The sequence below is a fragment of the Channa argus genome, chromosome 16 (assembly GCF_033026475.1).
Source record: "Channa argus isolate prfri chromosome 16, Channa argus male v1.0, whole genome shotgun sequence".
NCBI lineage: Eukaryota > Metazoa > Chordata > Actinopteri > Anabantiformes > Channidae > Channa > Channa argus.
The window spans coordinates 9,056,400-9,079,325 of NC_090212.1; the positions used below are offsets into that span (position 1 = coordinate 9,056,400).

General features: G+C 40.0%; 2 protein-coding genes across 4 annotated transcripts in view; one reads left to right on the plus strand and one right to left on the minus strand.

Annotated features, from left to right (window-relative positions):
- The first annotated feature begins 5,656 nt into the window (after window positions 1-5,656).
- LOC137100996 (thrombospondin-1-like) lies at window positions 5,657-14,528 on the plus strand. The gene is made up of 22 exons (XM_067478776.1): window positions 5,657-5,834; window positions 5,936-6,020; window positions 6,314-6,873; window positions 6,992-7,070; window positions 7,226-7,315; window positions 7,423-7,532; window positions 7,877-8,002; window positions 8,456-8,552; window positions 8,655-8,828; window positions 8,917-9,093; window positions 9,184-9,357; window positions 9,446-9,726; window positions 9,834-10,052; window positions 10,149-10,256; window positions 10,622-10,781; window positions 10,882-11,000; window positions 11,425-11,659; window positions 11,790-12,017; window positions 12,098-12,369; window positions 12,480-12,577; window positions 12,673-12,812; window positions 12,908-14,528. The coding sequence occupies exons 2-22, from the start codon at window positions 5,957-5,959 to the stop codon at window positions 12,913-12,915; spliced, it is 3,519 nt and encodes a 1,172-aa protein (XP_067334877.1). The 5' UTR covers window positions 5,657-5,834; window positions 5,936-5,956; the 3' UTR covers window positions 12,916-14,528.
- Window positions 14,529-14,583: 55 nt separating this feature from the next.
- Window positions 14,584-22,926, minus strand: part of fsip1 (fibrous sheath interacting protein 1) — a 28,545-nt gene continuing 20,202 nt past the window's right edge. For 2 of the 3 annotated variants that reach the window (XM_067478781.1, XM_067478782.1), the window contains exon 10: window positions 14,584-16,656. In XM_067478781.1, coding sequence (XP_067334882.1) covers window positions 16,549-16,656 — 108 coding nt within the window. In that variant the 3' untranslated portion in view covers window positions 14,584-16,548. The remainder of the gene's footprint in view (window positions 16,657-22,926) is intronic. The other variant, XM_067478780.1, reaches the window with a different exon arrangement.

A 22,926-nucleotide genomic window follows, 5' to 3' on the forward strand; every position in this document is an offset into this window, starting at 1 on the left:
TTGTGAGACTTGGCAGACGTCTCGCTGTTAACTGGAAGAAGCAGCGCAAGCAGCAGTAAATAAAAAAATGGTTCCTGTCTTTATCAAGCACAAAGAAGATAATAAAAGAAACTGCTGCCATTAGTTTGCTTCTTCACCGTGACCTTGACAGACCGTGGATTAGTTTCCAGGAGAAGAGAAGTGGAATGACTCTGCATGGCACCCTTCCCAGAACACGGTGGACACTTCACCCAGCCAACTGTTTTGAATCAGTGCTAAATACTGCATGGCACATCTAAAGACCTTAAAAGTGATGCCAAATAGGAGAAAGAAATTCTAAGTAAATTGCAAGACAGTTTGCAATCAACCGACACATGCAAATCTCTAGGCAGAGACTACAGGGACACAACAACTTAATGCCTGTAAAAAACAAATAACTGTCCTCAAATCCATGTGTTTGGATAGCAGTTTTCAGTTGTGCACATCTCTAATGGAGTCGTGTGCTGACAGGAAACTTTATAATGAGCTGTATAACCTATAGCTACAGGCAATTCAGTGCAGTAAAGCTACTGGATGATATTAAAACTCCACCTGGCTCTACTCAGAAAAAACATCTGTAAAAATGCAAGGAATTCAAAAAATAGCTCTAACAGCTCCTGACAGCCAAGATTTTAATCAGTAGCTAATATATGTACATGCACTGATGTTTTTCTTCTGTAGGCCTAAACAAATAAGAGAAAATTTATTTCTTTCCTCCATGTCAATTTGGTGCCAAAACATAGCATAATTTGCATTAGCTGCATTTAAACTGATTAACATCCATCCTGTTCCATATTATTTCCCCCAATAAAGCTGCAGTAATAAATATTTTCTTTCTGCCTGGTCAACAGCTTTATATCTAGCCAATAGCTCTGTTTAAATGTATGTAGGTAAAGTAAGTTCAAGATGCATTATTCCTGCAAAAAGCCAAATAAAATGCCTTGGAAGTATTTAAGGTTACATCACAGCAGCACACAGCAGGGGTCTCTTTTGGGCGAGTATACAATCCAATGAGGTATTTTGACAGAATTAGGCCCTGTGCATCATCGTAAACCTATGATATCCTGGGAAAAACGGAGAGTGGCAAACTGTACGGACATGTAGGTCTCCCCCGGCTTTATAGTGTCCTTCAAGGCGAGCATGGTGACTTTATCACACTTCCTAAAATCTATGGAATTGTAAAAGAAGGAGGCCAAGAAAAGCAACACCTAAGTGTGTAGGTGAGGTGAAGGAAATGTGCTGTTAACGTTTGGTTAATAATACCCTCAGTTTATAAAGCTACTCTAAGAGTGGAAGCAGGTAGAAATAAACCTGAAATATTGGCATTAGTGAGCTCTCTTTCACAGGTAGGATCCTTTATTTTATTTGGATTAGATAGTTAGGATTGTTACTATACCTCATGAAACTTTTCAGTTGTGCAAAACAAACTAAACAGACCTAAATGGACACGTTATATTAAAATCCCATAGAAAGGTCTGTTTGATGTGAATAGGGCAGGCTTAGCTATATACCTTTATAAGCGTATACCTACACTTTTTGCTATGATTATAGCCACAAAGTCTTTAAATGATTTGTTATAATACAGCTGCATTTTCAGTTTTTCTGACATTTCTCAACTGTGCTTTTTTAAATCTTTTTAGTCGTTTCTAGTGCACTGCCTTAGTGTTGTCTTTAGCCTTCCTCGAAATCGCGCTGGCTACTACGAAACATTTGCATCCACTTTCCACAAGTTATTATCCACTTGTGCGGTCACTACAAACTGCTGTGTGATGAGCCTCAGTTCTTTCGTCCACATACTGTTCTTACATTTGAGTGGCATGTGGCCTGACAGCTCATTACTCAAAGGTGTGGATTTAGCAGCAGAAAAAGTCACAGCACAGCAGCATTCAGTGCCATCATTCACCAGACCTAAAGCATTCTGTGCGTGCACAACTAGCAGGCGAGGAGCGCCATGGATGACTTGGTGTCTCTCTGTAAACTTTAAGAAAAGACAAGCTTTCAGAGCGATCATCCAACATAAGCAGACTCTGACATCACTTGCCGGAATCGAGCAGACTCACTGCAACCAATTAATCATTTTCTTCCATGCATATATCCAAGGATGAGCTAGCTTAAGGCCACCACAAGATTAAATCCTTCTCCGTTTTTTTTTACAGAGGCACTGTTTAACGCAGCGGGTTGCCTTAAACTAAAACCTAGTTTATATTTGCATATGTCGTCAAACGCCTGCTGTAAATATCAAACGAGATTCATTAAAAATGCAGCGACTACTGGGAAACGATTACACCCAAAATATTTGTAACTTTTGTATTTTACCTCAGACAGAGCAGGTTCTTATATTGCTGTTTCACAGAACATCACTTTTTACCAGGCTGCGCCAAATCAAAAAAAAAAACTGGTAAAATCCATATTTCCCACTTTTTATCCCTCCGAGACCAAGCATGGATTACAATCAGTGATTTACAACAACCAACAGCTCCAAGTGATTTTAGTGGTCTGGCAGAAGACGCAACAGCTGAAAGAATTAAAAAGTAGTTTAGTCTAGCAACGAACTGTCTTTTCTGCTTTTCTACAAAACCACAATTATCACAATATTTTGTGTTACCCTGATCAGAATTAAATGCTATTATTTGTCCTTGGCCATCATGCAAGAATAAATGTTTGCTATCATACTAATTTTCTAGCTGTCTAACTGATCAGAGATGTTCTGTGCGTGACTGTTTAACTCTTGGCACCTTAACCTTCCCGCTTTTGTCATGTTTTTTCTACTAAATTATGTCTTACTCACGTTTTCTCCCCCTGGGCATGTTCTGTGACTTATAAACTGAAGAATGATGCTTTCAATCAAGACATGCTTGCTACGCTAAAGAAAGGGTTGTAAATGCATGCTTGTCCTTCACACACTCCTTTTTTTTGACAAACACAGATTATTATTTAAAACTACAGCTGAAGGGGACAAGCGTTTGATGACTAAGTCATGTGTTTGATAGTGGTTTCAGGAGAAAGCCTCAACCTGTCAGTACCATACAACAGTTTTAATGCGTCACACATTACTTAATCCTATAAACTGTCAATAGTCAGAAGTTGTTGCCAATCAGCATGATGTTTCCATATACTCATACATATAGTGATTGACAATTTTAGAGGTGTAAAAATTGTTTCATTTGCTGAGAGCAATCACATGTAAAAACACAATCCTTAAAAAATGTATAATGCATATTTCTTCTCATTTAGCATAACGACTTTTTAATGGTGGATTTGCACTTGTATAATAAGTATAATAAGGCATTTCATAGTTGAGCTATAGTATGCTCAGCAATTACATAAAAGCTTCCACCTTTAACAGTGACAAAGCTGGTATTCTGAAAGCACTTAACTGATCAAGCACTGAATGTCCTGCATTTGACAGACATAAACAAGTGCTAACACCAAGTGGATTGTTTGAAGTCGCACCTAATCCCCTCATACAGAAGTAAGCTGATATTTCAGTAGATGTTTGTTCTCATTGCAGTCATGCTGTACATTTTTTTAATGTACCATGGCTGAACAAACTCAAGGAAGTATTTGACATAGTAATGTTATATATAAATGCTCCTAATATAAGCTTTTAGTCAAGGTTTTAGGCTAATAAGGTAACAGTTTTGTCTAGCCCATTTTAAATTAATACACATTAATGCATGTATTTGTTGTTTCTTTGTATTAAACTAAGCTAACCATCAAATGGCTGTTGTATCAGTACAAATATGAGAGTAGCATCAGTTCTCTTATCAAGCTCCTTTAAAGACTTAAATTTTTTAAAAAAGAATATGTAGCAGTGACATCTTCATTTCCCTAATTGACTGAATAGCCCCAGTATGCTAACCACATTATAAACAAAATGCTGTGTGTTTGCAGAAAAGAGCAGAAAAATTCAAAAGCTCTGCTATAGTATAAAGGAAACACTGGGGGATACGCTCAGAGTAAACACTTGCTATCTATGGGCTTGTTTCCGCTGTAGTTTTGGCTCCGTTTAGGGGATATTCATCCAAGCTTGGCAAGTCTATTCACCGCCGGCACAGTCTTGTTAGTTACATGACGTGAGCTCATGGTCACACCCACAGAAATGTGTCCAGTCACACCTGCCTGCGATTCCCAGCAAACCAGATACTTCTATTCTTTCCACATCCCAGGTCACAGCCACAAAGCCATTTTTAATTCAAATATTACTTTTACAAGTTAAACATCACATTCTCCCTTATCACTTCCTGCAGTCTTGTGTTTCACAACGGGGAAGAGTACGTGTTCAAAATTCAATTTCTCAGAAAAACACCAGTCAAATTATGAGGTTGTGGATCTATTCACTGATCTCACCGCTATTCTATTTTAAAGGGTAACACAGCAAGTAGGCGCCTCTGCACTTTGTGGCAAATAGCTTTCATCTCTGTAACACACTCACTCTTTGAACAACTTCACTGATCTACTGCTGGTGTGATTCAAAAAACAACTGCAGGTTTTCTCTAAAAAAAAAGACAAATGCATCTCTGGCCAGGCATGAACTGAAAAAAGTGTCTGTGAAGAGGCTTTACTTTGGTGTTGTGACAAAGAAAAGTGAGAAAAGAGGTTATAGGTGAAATGCTCAGGCATAAAGCATAACCACTATCCAAGCTGTGATATGATTTGGAAAGAATGTAAGCAAATATTTGAGTTCATAACAATATTGTGTCTAGTCTGAGCAATTGAGGAGATTTAGGGCATTTACCAGAGTAAAGTACATTATTTAGGTGCTTGTACTGTATAGTATTTGCATTTCATATTTTTGCACTTCAGCTACACTACATTTCAATTATGGATGTTTTTATTACAATTAATTTATAGACTAATATTCATAGATTCATAATTTGATCAAATGTAAGACATAGAAAAAAAATCAATGCAGATAAAAAAATGAAAGATTAAATGCAAAATTGAAATTAAACAGATCTAAATAATTGTTTTAGAAATACACCAAGTTCATATCAACCTTTGATTTTCATTACTAAAGAGTATTTAGTTAATGCCTGGAATTTACATATGAGTATTATCTCTATTTTACACAATGGGTATATTTTTAGATTGGCATAATTCCTTTATTTATTGCTCACTGAGACCCCTAGTGGTCAAATATCAAAATAGGATAAAACATTAACCAGTAAGAAGTCTGTTATAAGTCATGATTATAGGCTGGAATCAATATGTCTTGATAGGACATCATTAAATGCTCTAGGGCTGTTAAATGCACTCAGAAACGGGTTGGTATGACCAGTCTTACGAATTTACTGGCCTCCCTCTTTTGCCTCAAGTTGAAAAAAATGTTTTTTTAACTATTATTATTATTTTTCAATGTCTGTCAAAAAGAAGTATGCCTATTTGACTAATAATTAAAATTTTTATTTGACCGGAAACGTCCAAATCTTGGCCTCAGTAGCCGCGTGGAATATTTGTCCGATGATGGAAATTCAGCTCAGGAATGCATTTTTCCCCTCTGTGTGTGCGTCTCGGATATTACACTGACTAGCTGTGAGGTAAGAAAGAGAGTCCGTCCCTCTCTCCTGCAGCCATCCCATTGGTCCAGATGGGAACTCAGGAATGTCCTTAAACTGTTTAAATAGCTCTTGCATCTGCAGAATAAGTCAGTAGATTAAGTACAGATATCCCGGACAGGAGCTCATAGTGACTCTGCAGCTATTTCCACTGATCTGGTGAGCTTTTATAAGAGCTAAAGGGAGAGGAACGGGATAAATAATCAGACAAACAAGGACTTTCTTCTTCTGTTTTCACGGGCCATTTTCGTTTCAAAGGTTTGTAGCCTGTTTTGATGAGACTGTTTACTGTTTTTTTTTTTTACTGATGCTCAGATGTAGCCTGGATGTTTTAACTCTGTTATTGTGGTTGCCAATAGGGATCCTTTTGACATTTCAAGATGATGCTGAGTGGCATCTTTCTGCTGCTGATGCTTTGTGGCAGTGAAAGCGCAAGATTGGCAGGTGAGAATGGAAAATGCTTTATGATAATTCTTCGGCCTTCATGTTAAAAATAATTATTCGTGGACGAAGCGTGACTATGTATTGAAGTTATTTTGCGCTTACTGCAGATTACTGTAATATGATAAAAAAACAACAACATATTCTTAATAAATGTTTTGTAGGTACAGTTTATGTTTTTTTCCCCTTCTGGTAGCTTTATTAAAGTATATTTCCTTTGGGGCTTTCTTTGTTTTCCGGCGTCTTGACGGACACTGTCATTAAAGACCGGTGCCTTTTCTTTTCTTTGACCACAGAGAGTCGAGATGATAACAGTGTGTATGACTTATTTGATCTGGTCCGGGTCAACAAGAAACAAAACGGAGTGAGTTTGGTCAAAGGCGCAGATCCCTACAGCCCCGCATACAAAGTCCTAAACGCGGACCTGATTCCCCCAGTCCCCGACAGCTCCTTCAGGGACCTGCTCGACTCCATCCAAGCTGAGAGGGGTTTCCTTCTCCTGGTCAACCTGAAGCAATTCAAGAAACAGCGAGGCAGCCTTTTAACCATCGAGAAGAATGACGGATCGGGAACACTTTTCGAGATCATTTCCAACGGCAGGGAGAACAGTCTGGATGTGGTCTACTCCACCATGAACCAGAAGCAGGTTGTGACCATAGACGAGACGGATTTGGCCACTGGCCACTGGAAGAACATCACGCTGTTCGTAGAAGACGACCGTGTGAAGCTCTATGTCGGCTGTGAGGAGATCCACGATGCAGAGATTGATGTGCCCATCCAAAAAGTGCTGACCCCGGATGTGGCGGACATTGCCAAGCTCAGGATTGCAAAAGGAGCCGTGAGGGACAAATTCATGGTAAGATCTGACTTTTGACTCTGACTGGAATCAAACAACTGTCCATTTAATGACAAAAATATTTGATGCACGATATTCTGATAAAATAAAGGTTTAACCTGAATTTATTTTCCTTCAGGGAGTGCTTCAGAATGTGCGCTTTGTCTTTCGGACCAATCTGCAGACTATTCTGAGAAATAAGGGATGCCAGAGTGGAGGTAAGTCGGGAAATAAATAATAAATGAAGTTAATATGTTATACTAAACTTGGTGGATCTGAAACATCACAAAGTCTTAAAAAGTGAATCCAAATAGACTTTTTAAAATGTGCTCCAGTGAATACAAATGACTTCTGTTCTTATTTCTCCCTGTAGCTGCTTTAACTGACATCATGACCCTGGACAACCCAGTCAACGGGTCCAGTCCTGCCATTAGGACTGATTACACTGGCCACAAAGCCAAAGGTGAGTTCTCTCAAAAGTGTGTTTCTGGTGGTCATTTGTAAAGGTTTTAGTGTGTTTAAGTTGAGGTGAGTTTGAATTGGGGAAGTTAACTGGAGTGGTGTTTTCAGATCTGCAGTCTGTCTGTGGCTTCTCCTGTGAGGACATCGCCAGCATGTTTAAGGAGCTCAAGGGACTTGGTGTGGTTGTTAAACAGCTGTCGAATGAGCTCCGCAAAGTGGTAAGCTCCAAGGGCCATTGAGCCCTGCTCTTTGTCATCATTCACTCCCTCTTTTCCTCTCCTCCTTTCCATCTTTCCCTCTGCTTCCAGTTAACGCATTCCCAGTGAGTAGCCACTTGTCGCTGTAATGGCTGTAGCAGGCCAAGTCCTTAATGAGACCCATGTGAAAACACAAATATGTTTGGCTGCTGCTTGCATTTGCATTGCTTCGCTAGAGTCAAGCAATGTCTTAATCACAGTGTTGGTCGGTGATTCATTTGTATTGGAACCTTGGCAAAGTGAAAGTTTTCCATCCTCCATCCTAAACTACCCCCTTCTCTTTCTTCCCCTCTCTTTTCCCCCAGTCCGAAGAAAGCATGTTGATAAAAAATCAAATGAACAAATCAAGTGAAATTTGCCTTCACAACGGCGTCAAGTACAAGGACAAAGATGAGTGGACCGTGGATGGTTGCACCGAGTGCACCTGCCAGGTAAGTGTCATCACACCTGCTTGAAATACAACGTAATGACAAGCAAGGACTCAGCTGAGGAGAGTTATTACTGTGTTTCCTGTATCCCTGCTTTAATGAAGTGATAATAGTGTTTATTTTAGCACCTGCCTTTACAATCACATTGCTTCGTCTGAAAGCCATTAACACTTTTGTTAGACTATCAACGAAACAGCGTGGGGGCTTCTCCCCATAAGCATCATCCAGTGAAAGTTGTGCATGTGGAGCGTAATTAGTTAGGTGTTAGTGAAAGAGTCTTAGGGAGGATTACATTTTCTATACACAGCAGGAGTGTCAGGTCTCTGATATAGATCACACCATTCTGAAACACAGCAATTAGACTTGGAAGAGCACCAGCAAAGTTTTTTTCTGTTGCCAGTCAGCCGTTCAGCTAACTCATTATTCTTGTACTGTTTCGACTTTTCCTCTGTCCAGAGCTCAGCTACTGTGTGTCGCAAAATCTCCTGCCCTCTGATCCCATGTGCTAATGCCACCGTGCCTGATGGAGAGTGCTGCCCTCGCTGTGCACCACGTAAGATTTGTTTTCAGAATTTTTAAATTCCATTTTCTTTTTCTGTGTGTTAATAGCTTTTCTCTAAAGCAACAATGCCCATATTTTATATTTGGTCTACAGCGAGTGACTCTGCAGAAGATAGTTGGTCTCCCTGGTCTGAATGGACGCATTGTTCAGTGACTTGTGGTCGTGGCATCCAGCAGCGTGGACGCTCCTGTGACCGCATCAATAGCAACTGTGAAGGCACCTCTGTCCAGACCCGTGACTGCTACCCCCAGGAATGTGACAAACGCTGTAAGTCACTCAGCAACACTGCCATTATGATGATAACTATTTTCATTTTGAAAGCTTGACGCATTTATTGTGTATGTGTTGCTCACAGTCAAACAGGATGGTGGTTGGAGCCACTGGTCTCCCTGGTCTTCATGCTCTGTGACCTGTGGTGAAGGGGTCATCACCAGAATCCGTCTCTGCAACTCCCCCACACCCCAGATGGGTGGCAGGGACTGCCAGGGTGAAGGACGTCAAACAGATATCTGTCAGAAGTCACCTTGTCCAAGTAAGTTAAATTTCAGCACCAACTTTATACGATGGGGGTGTCTGATTTAGAAAAAAAATATTTATATTGTTTTTTAAATTTCTTTTTCAGTCGATGGAGGCTGGGGACCGTGGTCACTGTGGGACAGCTGTACTGTCACCTGTGGTGGAGGAATCCAGACTCGCAAACGTCTCTGCTCTGACCCTGTGCCCAAGTATGGAGGAAAAGATTGTGTTGGAGATGCTGCCATGTCTCAAGTCTGCAACAAACAGGACTGCCCTGTTGGTAAGCATTAGACTTTCACAAATGTTAAAGAAACAGGGCTAAAGTCAGAACAGAGATTACCATTTTAAATCTCCTGCTCTTTCTACAGATGGATGTCTCTCCAACCCATGCTTCCCTGGCACACGGTGCACCAGCTTCCCTGATGGTTCCTTTAGGTGTGGCAGGTGTCCACTTGGCTATAGTGGGAATGGCATCCTCTGCAAAGACATTGACGAGTGCAAGGCGGTTCCAGATGCTTGCCATACTCATAATGGAATCCATCGCTGTGAGAACACAGAACCGGGTTACAACTGTCTTCCCTGCCCCACACGATTCACTGGCCCTCAGCCTTTTGGAAGAGGAGTGGAACAGGCAACTGCTAAAAAACAGGTTTGAGTCATTGCTTACTCTGTGCTTGTGGATAAAAGGCTAGAAGCTTGCTCTTCTGTTGTTTTTGTTGTTGTCATTGTTTTCTAACCCTGTGTCATTTTCTTTAGGTTTGCAAGCCCCGTAACCCATGCCAGGATGGTAGCCACAACTGCAATAAAAATGCCAGATGCGTCTACTTGGGTGTCTACTCCGAGTCCATGTTCCGCTGTGAGTGTAAGCCAGGGTATGCTGGGGACGGACGCATTTGTGGAGAGGACAGCGATCTGGACGGATGGCCCAACTCTGACTTGGTGTGTGTGGAGAACGCTACCTACAACTGCAAGAAGGTAAACAGACCCCACCCGGTCAAAGGCCATTATTACCCATCTGCCCTTTATAATTGTGATGATTGCCTCCTTAACCACTCTTTTGTTCCTTTATAGGATAACTGCCCCAACCTTCCCAACTCTGGCCAGGAAGATCATGACAAAGATGGCCTGGGTGATGAATGTGACCATGATGATGACAATGATGGGATCCCCGATGATAGGGTGGGTCAAAGCGGGAGTTCTTTTTAGCCCCAAAGTGTGCTTTCCTCAGAGACCATACATAGCAATCAGCTGTAGCCATCCTTCCTTTGTGCTTTCCCCAGAGTTAGCAGTCAGTAGTATAGGAATGCTGTAATAACATTTGAGCATAAAGCCAGTCTTGAGGAAGAGGTGGCGAGTTTCTTTAATTGTCATTGTGGATTGTAAAGTTTGGAGAGAAAAATGCTGTGTTAAAATGAACAGCTCTCACGCAATGGAAAATCACATTTCACCTAGTAAAAAGACAAAAAAAAAAAAAAAAGCCTTGAAAAGCCAATAAAATTAAACATAATATAATATAACTTTTTTGTTATTTCTCTCAAATATAGGACAACTGCCCCAGAGAGTACAACCCTACTCAATATGACACAGACAGGGATGACGTTGGCGACAGTTGCGACAACTGCGTGTTCGAGGCCAACACTGACCAAACCGACACTGACAACAATGGAGAGGGTGATGCCTGTGCTGTTGACATTGACGGCGACGGTAAACCATCTCTCCAGATTCCATCTTCATACCTTACTTTAGTCATACAAAGCATTTGCACAGTGCTGTAATCTAACATGAATATGTTTCCACTTGACAGGCATTCTGAATGAGAATGACAATTGCCCATATGTTTACAATGTGGACCAGAGAGATACTGACAGGGATGGAGTGGGAGATCAATGTGATAACTGTCCTCTGGAGCACAATCCTGATCAGGTAATGTCAGATTTGAACTTTCTCCTTTCCATTACAGCTACCCAAAGTAATATAGCTTAGTCAGTTGTGTAACTACGTAGATGTTCCCTCAGGCCGCAGTATCAAAGCTGCATACTGCACCTGCTTTATTGAAAGAGAAAGATATGACAGCTTTGAGAAAAAATAGGGCAAATCTTTCCCTTCTCTATTCATCCACCTTTGGAACAAATATGAATGAGCCGTTCTGTTGAGGTGCAAGGAAACTGGACATTTGTCTGAAGGGACATTGCTTGCATACCAGAAAACAAGGAGCTACATATAAATCATGTCCAGAGTAGCACCTCTCACATTCGAACTGGTGAAAAACAGTTATTTGAAGTGAGGACAAAGTGTGGCAGTCTGTCGTTGCAGCATCTCATCATGAAAGAATTCTGCTTTCCTACAGATCGACTCTGACTCAGATCGCGTAGGAGACAAGTGTGACAACAACCAAGACATTGATGAGGATGGTCACCAGAACAACTTAGACAACTGCCCCTATATCCCCAATGCCAACCAGGCAGACCATGACAAAGATGGAAAAGGTGACGCGTGTGACCATGATGACGATAATGATGGAATTCCAGATGAAAAAGATAACTGCAGACTGGTCTCTAACCCTGATCAAGTGGACTCTGATGGTGAGTTAAAGGATGGTGTTAAATACAGCCTAAATTATTAGAAACCTTCATAAAATAGCTGGGCTAGTCTTTTTGAGAGCAGCAGCATCTCAGTAATTCCAATGTCTAAATACTTTCTACTTTCTCTCAGGTGATGGCCGTGGTGATGCCTGCAAAGATGATTTTGACCAAGACAATGTTCTGGACGTTTATGACGTGTGCCCAGAGAACTTTGACATCAGCGAAACTGACTTCCGCAGATTCCAGATGGTTCCTCTGGACCCCACGGGCACCTCCCAGATTGACCCCAACTGGGTGGTCCGGCATCAGGGCAAGGAATTGGTACAGACTGTCAACTGTGATCCTGGCATTGCTGTTGGTACGTGATATACAAACAGACAACTCAAAAATATACAACAACTAAATAGTTATCCTAAAACATCCGCTCTCTCACGTTAGGTTATGATGAGTTTAGTGCAGTGGATTTCAGTGGAACATTCTTCATCAACACGGACAGGGATGACGACTACGCTGGGTTCGTGTTTGGCTACCAATCCAGCTCACGCTTCTACACAGTGATGTGGAAACAGATCACGCAGACCTACTGGTCCCTGACACCCACCAGGGCTCAAGGCTACTCAGGCCTGTCAATCAAAGTGGTCAACTCCACTACTGGGCCTGGTGAGCATCTGAGGAACGCTCTGTGGCACACCGGAGACACCCCAGGACAGGTGAGTGTACTGCCTTAAGGTTTGAGTGTATTAGCTTTAGGTTTGAGACATTGTTTAGCACAATGTTAATGTTAATGTTACGCTTAACCATTGCAATTATTCCATTTCAGGTGCGGACTCTATGGCACGATCCCAAGAACATTGGCTGGAAGGACTTCACTGCCTACAGGTGGCATCTGACCCACAGACCCAAGACTGGACTTATTAGGTGAGTGTAAAACTTCAGATGCATATGTTTTCATTACAAATCTGAAAAAAAATTTGAATGCCAGAAAGCTCATGTGAATATATTTTACTTTTTAGAGTGGTAATGTATGAAGGCAAAAGAATTATGGCAGATTCTGGAAACATCTATGACAAGACATATGCTGGTGGGCGACTAGGCTTGTACATCTTCTCTCAGGAGATGGTTTACTTCTCAGACCTCAAATACGAATGCAGAGGTAAGCACATGTGTGATGGTTGGATGCTTAGAAGGCACAAAGTCATTGACTTTGACTTTATTTGTAAATTTTCTTTTGTCTTTTATTTCTTTCAGACTCATAATTGGACCACAGAGCCCTCTAGAAGAATGTATCGGTGTGTCAATATGAATATACAAAACAAGATCGGACTTGACATCTATTTAACATTTTCCTTTGAGAAATGCACATTGGAGGAATAATGAGCAAGTGAGCTAACGTGAGGTAAAATGACCTCAGGACATTAAGCCAAATGAAAGTCTAATGATGATATTGTGCCACTGCGAGAGCAGCTCTGCTCAGAAGAAATAGCCCATCTCACTTTGTTGCTCTGATCTGCATTGAGAGGGCCACATTTAATGCTTTGCACACCTGAACTTTTCTTTGGTGGATGAGGGACCAAAGGGGAGACTATTCCATGTTTTCATTTTTTTTTATTTTCGAGCATTACTATAGATCTGCTGTGGACACAAAGAAACTTGTTTCAGTATGGAGAAAGCAGTAGGAGATATTTTAGTTTGGGGTAAATGTACCCCTTTGAAGGAACTGTTGAGGGACCATGGACAGTATGAACTGACGGTTTCTATCTAAGCGAGTGAATGGTATTTGTAAGTTTGTGCATTTTTGCCACCTAACAAGCGTAATTTTGTTGACAAGCAAGTCAAAAATTCCTTTAAACTCTTTGGATGACCCCTCAACCCCAATTCATGCAAATCTGTATATACAAGTAAACACAAGGTCTTGTATTTAGCCAAGGCCGAGGGCTGGCCCGGGATTTTCATCTTCTCAGGAAAGAGCACTATAAGAATTGAGGAGAGCACAAAATTCAGGATAACACAGGGCCCCAAAGCAGGCGCATATAAAGCTGCTTTGGAACAGTAATTATTGTTAATATTGTTACTGAAAGTTTCGAGGGACATGAATAACAAGGGCCAGTCTATTTTCTGTCACAAGTTAACCGTTGTAAGTATGGCTGTTTAAATTTATCTACTGCATCTTGTCAACTTTAATTAAATCGAATAATTACTATTAGGCATCACATCTGACCACAACAGTAAACAAGTAAGAGGTAGGTTTTGCATCCAGTATCTTTAAATATTCTGCTTTTGCACAGTGTGCATGACTGGTGTGTCTGGACTTGTGTGTACATTTCTAATAAGGGAAAATACAAGGAAACCCTTTATGTACAAATATTACCTCATTAATTCTTTTTGTATTGAGGCCAGCAATACACAAGAATCACTTGTCTTAGAACCAGAGTATAAATTGGTTGGCTTCTTTTTTAAGCAAGTATCATTTATATACTTTATATGTGTATATAAGATATTTTTTTAGCTAAAGAAGCCCAAACAGGAACATAAGTCTTAAAGAAATGTTATCATGACTAAGTTGTGCTATTTGTATTTTCTTTGCATTTTTTTTTTTATAAATTATTATGTTTGATTTATGTTGAGGTAATTTCGTTTGTGTAGATATGCTATTTAAATAATTTATCTAGAAGCGTAGCCTTATATGGAAGCGTTTCGGTCTGTATAAACTCATTTGCACACTGACACGAGGATGTCATTTTTTTCATATTTTTTAATTTTTAGTAAAGCTTTTCTATAAACTTTTTACTATAGTTTTTACCCAAAGTGCTGTCTGTACTCATACTGGTTATTTTGTTATGTCAAATGAATAATAAACAATTCAGGAGAACTGTGTCTTGATCACTTGGTGTCCTTTCGGATATAGTTCAAGAGCTAAACTTCTTTCTGATTTTTGGACTTCATATCTACTTTGATTGAGGTCCTTTCCCAAGAAAAGCAAAGGGAGCCGATCCATGCTGATTCAAGCAACTGGAATCCATTAGCTGAGACTAGTGAAGCCTTGGAAAGGGAGTATCCTCGAGAGTAAACAGCAGGAAAACTCAACATGAAGTATACCCCACTTAAAAAGCACATCCATCCTGATATGATTACATGGTACACAAGAATCTCCTTGCATCTTTAATGTGCTTGCCATGTGAGCAGCAGACATAAGAAATTTTACATTCTTGCGTGATAAAGCCATTCTCTTTTAGGAAGTCAACTTAAAATAATGGGTATCGTCTAAACTTTTCTTTTAAGAGTATGTATTACAAATCCACAGGCATAAAAGTCTCTAATGAATAAAACAAGTCAAAATAGATAATGTTTCTATAGGCTTGCAGCTCACTGACTGCTATACCCTGCACCAGTATGTCTGTAAACAGAATTCAGCCTGCTAATTTACCTCTTTCACGGGGCTAGAACGAGTTGTAATCTAAGACAGCAGTGAGGGTTGAGCCAGAAAATCTAGACAGCCTAAGTATGCCACAGTCCTCTTTACATTAGAAGTGGCCTCATTCTTACCATACCGAGCTTACTGTGTTTCCATTACACAAAAGGAGGAGTACTTCTTCCCTACTAAAATTATTTTGTTGATTACATAGATGGTATTTGTAAAATGGACAAAGTGTTACATATGCCATACAATATATCTTTAAAATGAGTGCAAATACATAAAATTAGTTTAATTGAGTGCAGTCTGAAATGTGTTTGTCAGACCATTGTTGAGGTGTTTGTGGAGATTCACTGACAATTAGTGCCGCAGGTTTATCTCATAACAGGTCACTCTCTAGGGATTGCTTGGAGGCTCACCCACATCTTTTCAGTCCAAAAAAATGTGAGATAATTTCGGTCATTTAGAGAAGGTCAATATGTATGGTTGAGGTGAAGACTTCAACTAACAGACCTGTAGGCATTCGGTGGCAGGAGATATGAAAGGCAGAGCCTAAGGGCTGAACGTAGCCAGCTAGATACTTAAGCTGTGCAGGAGCAAATAGGAATCCATGTGAAGACGTTTAACAAATCTCCAAACCAATCTACAATACAAAATGATCCATTTTGTTGGAGGTCACAAAGGGTCCAGTTTCAAAGGATCCTACTAATCTAACCCCCTCTAAATCACCTATGGAGGCAGGAATGGCAGGAATGTTTAAGTCGGAACTGGATCTGGGCATCACACCTATAGAGCACACAATTCCCCTCTATCCTCATTAAAAGCCACGTTGGATGTTTGACTACGCATTGTTAACACACACATAATTTATTTCACAGTGGAGGGCTTACCTTTAATACATGACAGTGTTCAGACTTCGCGCCACAAGGCAGCTAATGTTTATCCGTGCAGTAGAACATTCATGGCTTCCATACCCAGTTATTAGATTTAATGACAGCAATTTTCTGTTCTCATCTATGATACTTAGGTTAATACAAATAGTGGCCCTGCTGCTCTTTTTCCTCACGCAGGCCTATAAATACAAATAAAAGCTATTCAATGAAAAACACCACCCAATGGACAATGTAGACAGCTATTTTGAGAACGAAACAGTTGTCATCCCAAATTAACTAAAAATTAGAACAACACTTTTTTTAATAGTGACACAGTATAAAACATGGCCATAATCAGTATATGTTTCTGGATATCAGACAGGTTAGAAATGTCTACACAAAGAAAAACTACCTCTCTTAGTCTCTAAAAACTGTCAATTTTACTTAAAGTTTTTTTAATTAATGTGTTTGAAACATACAGCATTTTTGCAACATTTTTTTTCTTTCCCTTACAACAAAGCCTGAAAGTGACATCCCAGCAACGATGCATCTTTGGACAGATGTTTTGAAAGCAGGGCTCCAGACGGATGATGTCTATAAAAGTCTTATGGTGTTGTGTCATTCGGCTCAATGTCCTTGTTCCAGCTTTCTGTCAGCTCACATTCATCCAGCAGACTAAGTAACTGCTCCTCAGTAAGGTCTGGTGACAAATCCTGCAGGAGGACACAAACACAATGTATGTATCTTTTAAAACTATAGGTGAGGAAGATTTCTATGTGTAAACCAACACAGACATCCACTACTTTATAACAGATGCACAGTAAATTTCTGGTACTATCAAGATCACATGTGTATACTATTACAAATGTGATGACAGAATATTTTTCAGCAAACAGCCCCCGCTGGTCTTAAAATGCAGTTTTTGAGGAATCCAGACGATGTGTTGCATTAATGCATGATCTACGATAACAGTGGCAGCTCATAATAATGAACAGCACACTGCAGTTGTCCCCTGTGCCTAGCTGGAAGCTGTCTGGGAAAAAACACTTCCAGTTGGATATAACTATTGTTTTTCTGCTGATAAGTCAGACTCCTCAGAAGCAGCCCTCTGGGGTTGCATCTGAGTTCAAAAAGGAAAGGCGGCCTTCTTAAACTAGGTTATGACGGAAAGGGTTCAGAATTCGGACAAAAGTCAATCCCTTTTCATGGAAATGATTAGTTTTTTGGCAAACTGCAAGCCTAATTTCTGATTTCAAAGATTTTGGCTATGTAAACATTTAATTCCTAATGATAAAGTGAGACGTGACTAATTAACCTCTGCATGAGTGCTTATAGACAGTTGCCATCTCTTAGTGTGAGAATGCTGCACTTTGTTTAGGCAGCTGCATCCCGACAGCTAATTTGTTTCAATAAAAACAACTCATAAGCTTTCACGACATGTGGGTTAAGTAAAAAACGTGCCTGGGAAAGCCAGACCTTAAATCTCTGAGTTAATTAGAAATCATTATCATCATTGTCTCACCATGTTTCTTGCTGCCATTTCACACTGAACACAATGTCCCTGGCCTTAAAGTAGGGATGCTCTGATCCAGTATTATGTCTCTGATCCTAATGCAAGTCCTAATGCAGCATAAATTGTTTTGTTGTTTTTTTTTTGTTTTTTTTGTTTTTTTGGCCCAGTGGCAGCAAAATAAGCTGTAAACACATCATTATTACCTTATGAAAGTGATATAGTTAAAGGGTTTGCAAAGGGTTTTCTTTTTTATACATCCAGCAAATATGAGGCAACACAGCATTTACTTGGGATCATATTTCTGAATAACATATGAATCTCCACTATCTCTGGCTCCTATGCTGCTAACTGCTCCACTAGTTTCCCCAGATAATGGCTAATATTGAGTCAGATGTTTGGTGTTTGGCATTAGTATTAAAGCCCATTTGTGCAAAACAGCTGCCCGATGTGGGATAGTTAAGACGATTAGCTTAGAACAAAATAAGAAGTATGTATATGCGTAGCATATGATAAGTATTAATAAGCAAGATTTAAAGTGTTAACGCTACAATATGCAACTTTTGGGACTAAAGAAATTGAAGCATGAGTCTGGAAATGAATCTGCTCTTCCCTGTAGGTATTAGAGCGTACTGACATGAGGTTATCTGTTATCTTGCCTTTCTTCTTACAGTAGAGGAGGAAATTGTTACATTATAAAAAAATATTTTATAATGTCTCCCCTTTATTAAACAGTTTGTCTTAGGTCCATCTGTCAACCTGCTTGTTAATTGATTTAGATATTTAATATAGCATCATGTTTGAATTGAGAGTATGTTTGTCTCTTTTTTGGTCGAATGCATTTTGGATCGTGTCCATGGGGTTAAGTCTGGCTTTTGGATTTACCCCGGAAAAATAAACTAATTACAATTTTGTGAGGAATTCAGCCTTGTTTTTATTTATATGTTTTTAATAAAAACAGAATGCAATGATTTTCAAATCTCATCAACCCATATTTTATTCAGAATAGAACATATCAGATGTTGAAACTGAGAAATTTTAACATTTCATGGAAAATATGAGCTCACTTTGAATTTGATGGCAGCAACACATCTCAAAAAAGTTGTAACAGGGTGATGTTTACTATTGTGTAGCATCCACTCTTCTTTTAACAACTGCCTGTCAATGTCTGGGAAGTGAAGAGACCAGTGTGTAGAGTTTTAGGAGAGGAATGTTGTCCCATTCTTGTGTGATGCAGGATTCTAGCCGCTCTACAGTCCTGGGCCTTTGGTTCTGGATTTTTCATTTTATGATGCACCAAATGTTTTCTATTGGACTGCAGGCAGACCAGTTCAACACCTGGACTCTTCTTCTGCAAAGCCATGCTGTCGTGATGGATGCAGAATATGTGGTTTAGCATTCTCTTACCAAAATATGCAAGACCTTCACTTAAAGAGACATTGTCAGGATGGGAGCATATGTTGCTCTAAAACCTCCATGTACTTTTCAGCATTGATGGTGTCTTTCCAGATGTTTAAGCTGCCCACAACGTAGGCACTAATGCCCCCAATACCATCAGAGATGCAGGCATTTGAACTGTCCGCTGATAACAAGCTGGATGGTCCCTCTCCTCTTTAGTCAGCAGAACACGGCATACATGGTTTCCAAAAACAATTTCTAAATTTGATTCATCTGACCACAGAACAGTTTTCCGACCATTTTCCAGACCATTTTAAATGAGCTTTGGCCCAGAGAACATGGCGGCGTTTCTGGATGGTGTTCACATATGGCTTCTTCTTTGCATGATGTTACAGCTTTAACTTACATTTGTGGACAGTGATTTCTGGAAGTGTTCCTGAGCCCATGCAGTGGGGCCACTGTTGCCCCCTTCCAACTTTTTTGAGATGTGCTGCTGTCATCAAATTTAAGATGAGCTAGTATTTTCCATGAAATGGTAAAAGGTTTTCATTTTCAACATCTGATATGTTGTTTATGTTCTCTTGTTAATAAAATATGGGTTGAGGAGATTTGCAAATTATTGCATTCTGTTTTTATTTACATTATTACCTCTTGTCAACTTTTTTGGAATTGGGGTTTTAGTATTGATTAGTGGATTCGAGATCCCCACGATCGCTTATATTTTGCACAGTGTTATTGCTCTGTTCCTTGCTCACCCTGACAAAAAGCAACTTGGTGGTGTGTCAAAAGTGTGCTCGGGGATACACTACATGGTGCAATGCAAGGGGGGCAAACAGTCCAAGGCAACAGAGCCTAGTGTAAATATGACCTTAGCTTCATAAAATTACAATAAAATAAATATGCTAATAAATGTTACAAAACGTACTAATTTCTTTTTTCCGATTTTGTTACTTTCAGATACAGCTAGACTAACTGTTTCCCCTGGTTTCACCCTATGCTATGCCTATGCTACCCTAAGGCAGGCTGCTGGCTGTAGAACATACTACCCTGTTAGTGGTTTAACCTTCATATCTATAGTAACTTTCTACAGTGAAGTGAAGAAAGCATATTTTATCAGATGTCAAAATTTTTACATATTAATACTAAAATGTATAGTAATAATACGAATATTTGAATTTGCCTGCACCACAAGTGGCATCCATTTCAGGCACTCATTTCAGACAAAATATATGCAGTTGTTATGACCTTCTCCCCAAATCCCGCTGAGTCACTCAAAACAAAACCACATTCCTGTGTCTCATCTATCCCCTCTAGCTGTTGCTAATACTCCTCGTTGATCATCTGTATTCCTCCTCTTACCAGATCCCAGTTGCTGATAGAAGACAATTCTGTCCATGTTTGAGGTCCTCCAGAATGTAATGACACCTTTTAGGTCATGGCAGGTTGAGCCGTCATTTGTGATCCTCATAATTATAATCTCTTACCAATAGACAGCGACACAAACACATTCCAGCCTTGATGCCCCCTGCAGCACTCAACGTTTATGTCCTTTGACCTGCATATAGCAGGACCCTTTACCTGTGCTCTTGACCTTCATGTCTACATGGCAATTTAGATGTCTAGTGTTGATATGTTGCATTGTTGTACATGCACATAAAAATAAAAATAAATACACTAGCTGCATAGAATAATTTCTATGTTTGTTCTATGTTTTATTAGGTTTGGTTGACAGCCCGTTCACAGAAAAAAAAAACATTAGCTGGGAATTGCATCTGTAATGGAACAAATTGCTTATATGTTCACACGCAAAAATCAGTGATGGTCAATAACAGCCATATCAGTGTTTGAGTGGTCATAAATGGGCCAATTTAAACTGGCCCTCTGCCGGGCGGATTAATGGCCTGAAAGGCTTTTAATCAATACTAGCCATCTTGTAGATAGGAACTGAAGTCAGACTTTCCTACAGAAAGGAGGAGAAAAGAGACGGAAGAAAAGAGGAGAGTTTTTTTACGCTTGTTACAAAACGCTGTGGCCTTTAAAAGTGGTGAACTTACGTGCCTTAAATACTGGGCAGTCCAATGGGTGTCTGTTGGTTACTGATATATTTTCGTGTCTGTCTACTCTCTGCAGAGCCAGTTAAAGAGACGTTTTACAACCGCTTCACCTCATCTTGGTAGAGGAATTCAGCTGCTTAGCAGATGTTTATTTTAGCAAAAAGCAGAAAAACGTGCTGAGATTATATGGATGGTGTCTATTGAAAATACATGATAAAATAGGTCAGGATAGTTTTACAGAGTATTTGTCTTCCACTGGGTTATCAGGACGACAGGAACAACAAGTTAAGCAGGGTCGAAAGTGTAAACAGTCTTATTATCAGACTGACTCCTTCAGAAAAAGCAATGACAGAGCTGGAGAGGATAAAACATTTGGTTGAAAACTATAATCAAACGTCTGTTTTAAAATGACCTGTGGATCTGGAAAAAAGCACCTGTGAGCACCTGCTCCTGTGAGTCTCGTAAGCCAGTGAGTCTTATGAAAGACTAAAAGCCTACATACAGTATATGTCGGCTGGTTGCTGTCAGCCTGCCAGCATTACTACCCCAGATATTTCATATTTTCATATATTCATATTTCAAGTGCTCTAGCTCTTCCACCTGCTATCCAGACTCAGAAGTCTCATTGTCTCAGTCTGGTCTATAGCCACACTCTGCCCATATGTAGAGACAGTACTCCATATACTGTCATTTGTCACGGCCTTTAGCCCTCCTCTATCATAAAAATGAAGGTAAGTTCAATGTGTTGTTTGCCCTTCAGGCAGGGGAATCAGGTTCCTTTTTGAACAAACAATGACAAAACCACAGTGATATATCAGGATTTTCGATCATTGTCCTATATCAGTTTCCCAAATGAAGATGAATCTGACAAAGCCAGAGGTGTTTAGCCCTATAGCCTCTGTATGTGGCCTGCAATGGAGCACCACCATGTACACACAGTATGCAGATTCACTTTACCACAGGAGCAGGCTCAGCTTTCAAGGTCACTGACTTCAGTCACATACCTCAGCTTTATCTCCCCCAGACCCAGGGGGCAGTTTTCCACTAACACCAAGAGGAATTCGATTCTTTACGCTACATCCAGAGTTTTAGGCCAAATTACATGGCAATACTTTCTGCTACAGTACCTCTGACATCATATAAATCTATCATGGTTAGAAGAAAAAGATGAACACAGTAACTGGTTACTGGCTGAATCTAATATGTCCAGAAATTCAGCAAGTTGCAGTTGCAAAAGTTAATGTTAATTCTACCAATGCTTGTGACTTCTGTGAATTTCAATTTTGTCCACTCATCTGCAATTTTGATTCAGACACTGATAAGAGTTTGTTAATGATACATGGTTTCAAATTATTTTTCTAAAATCTGCACACAAAAGCATATGAGTACCACTCACACCATGAAGAGATGAAATATCCAATTTCTGAGATTGTATATTAATTGTGAACACGAGCAAGCCCTCATTAATAGTCCACATGACAATTGTGACCAAAACACAGTAGTGTGCTATTTTTTTTTCAGACATGCTCCTTTGACATGCTCCACGTGCTCCACTGTGGTGGTGTGGTTAGCGCTGCCACTTTACAAGTAGAAGGTCCCCTATTTTAAATATATCTGTCAGCTGCAGCCTTTCTGTGTGGCCTTTGGTATATTTTCCCCATGCTTGTGTAGGTTTCCTCTGGGTACTCCAGTTTCCTCCCACAGTCCAGAGACGGGTGTGAATATGAATGTGTATGATTGACTGTATATGTCTCTTTGTGTTGGCCCTAAGATAAATAAGACGACCTGTCAGGGTGTACCCCACCTCACAGTGACAGCTGGGACAGGCGCTTGTCTAAATAGGAAAAGTGGTTACAGATAAAGGATGGATAGAGGCATGATGTAAAAGAGTGACAAATGATGCATTATGCTGGTTGGCCTAATTTTGGCAAAGCTGTCCCATCATGGTACCGTCCTGGTTTAATGTGATTGTGAGGATTCTTCTTTCTTTTTGCTGTGGACCTGACTACTGCAGCACTGAG

Excerpts from the sequence above, each read along its gene's own strand:
- LOC137100996 (XM_067478776.1), top strand. The coding sequence starts at position 5,957 with ATGATGCTGAGTGGCATCTTTCTGCTGCTGATGCTTTGTGGCAGTGAA. Across the intron at positions 9,727-9,833 it reads AGGCAACTGCTAAAAAACAG|GTTTGCAAGCCCCGTAACCC; the intron begins GTTTGAGTCATT and ends CATTTTCTTTAG. Across the intron at positions 11,001-11,424 it reads TGGAGCACAATCCTGATCAG|ATCGACTCTGACTCAGATCG; the intron begins GTAATGTCAGAT and ends GCTTTCCTACAG.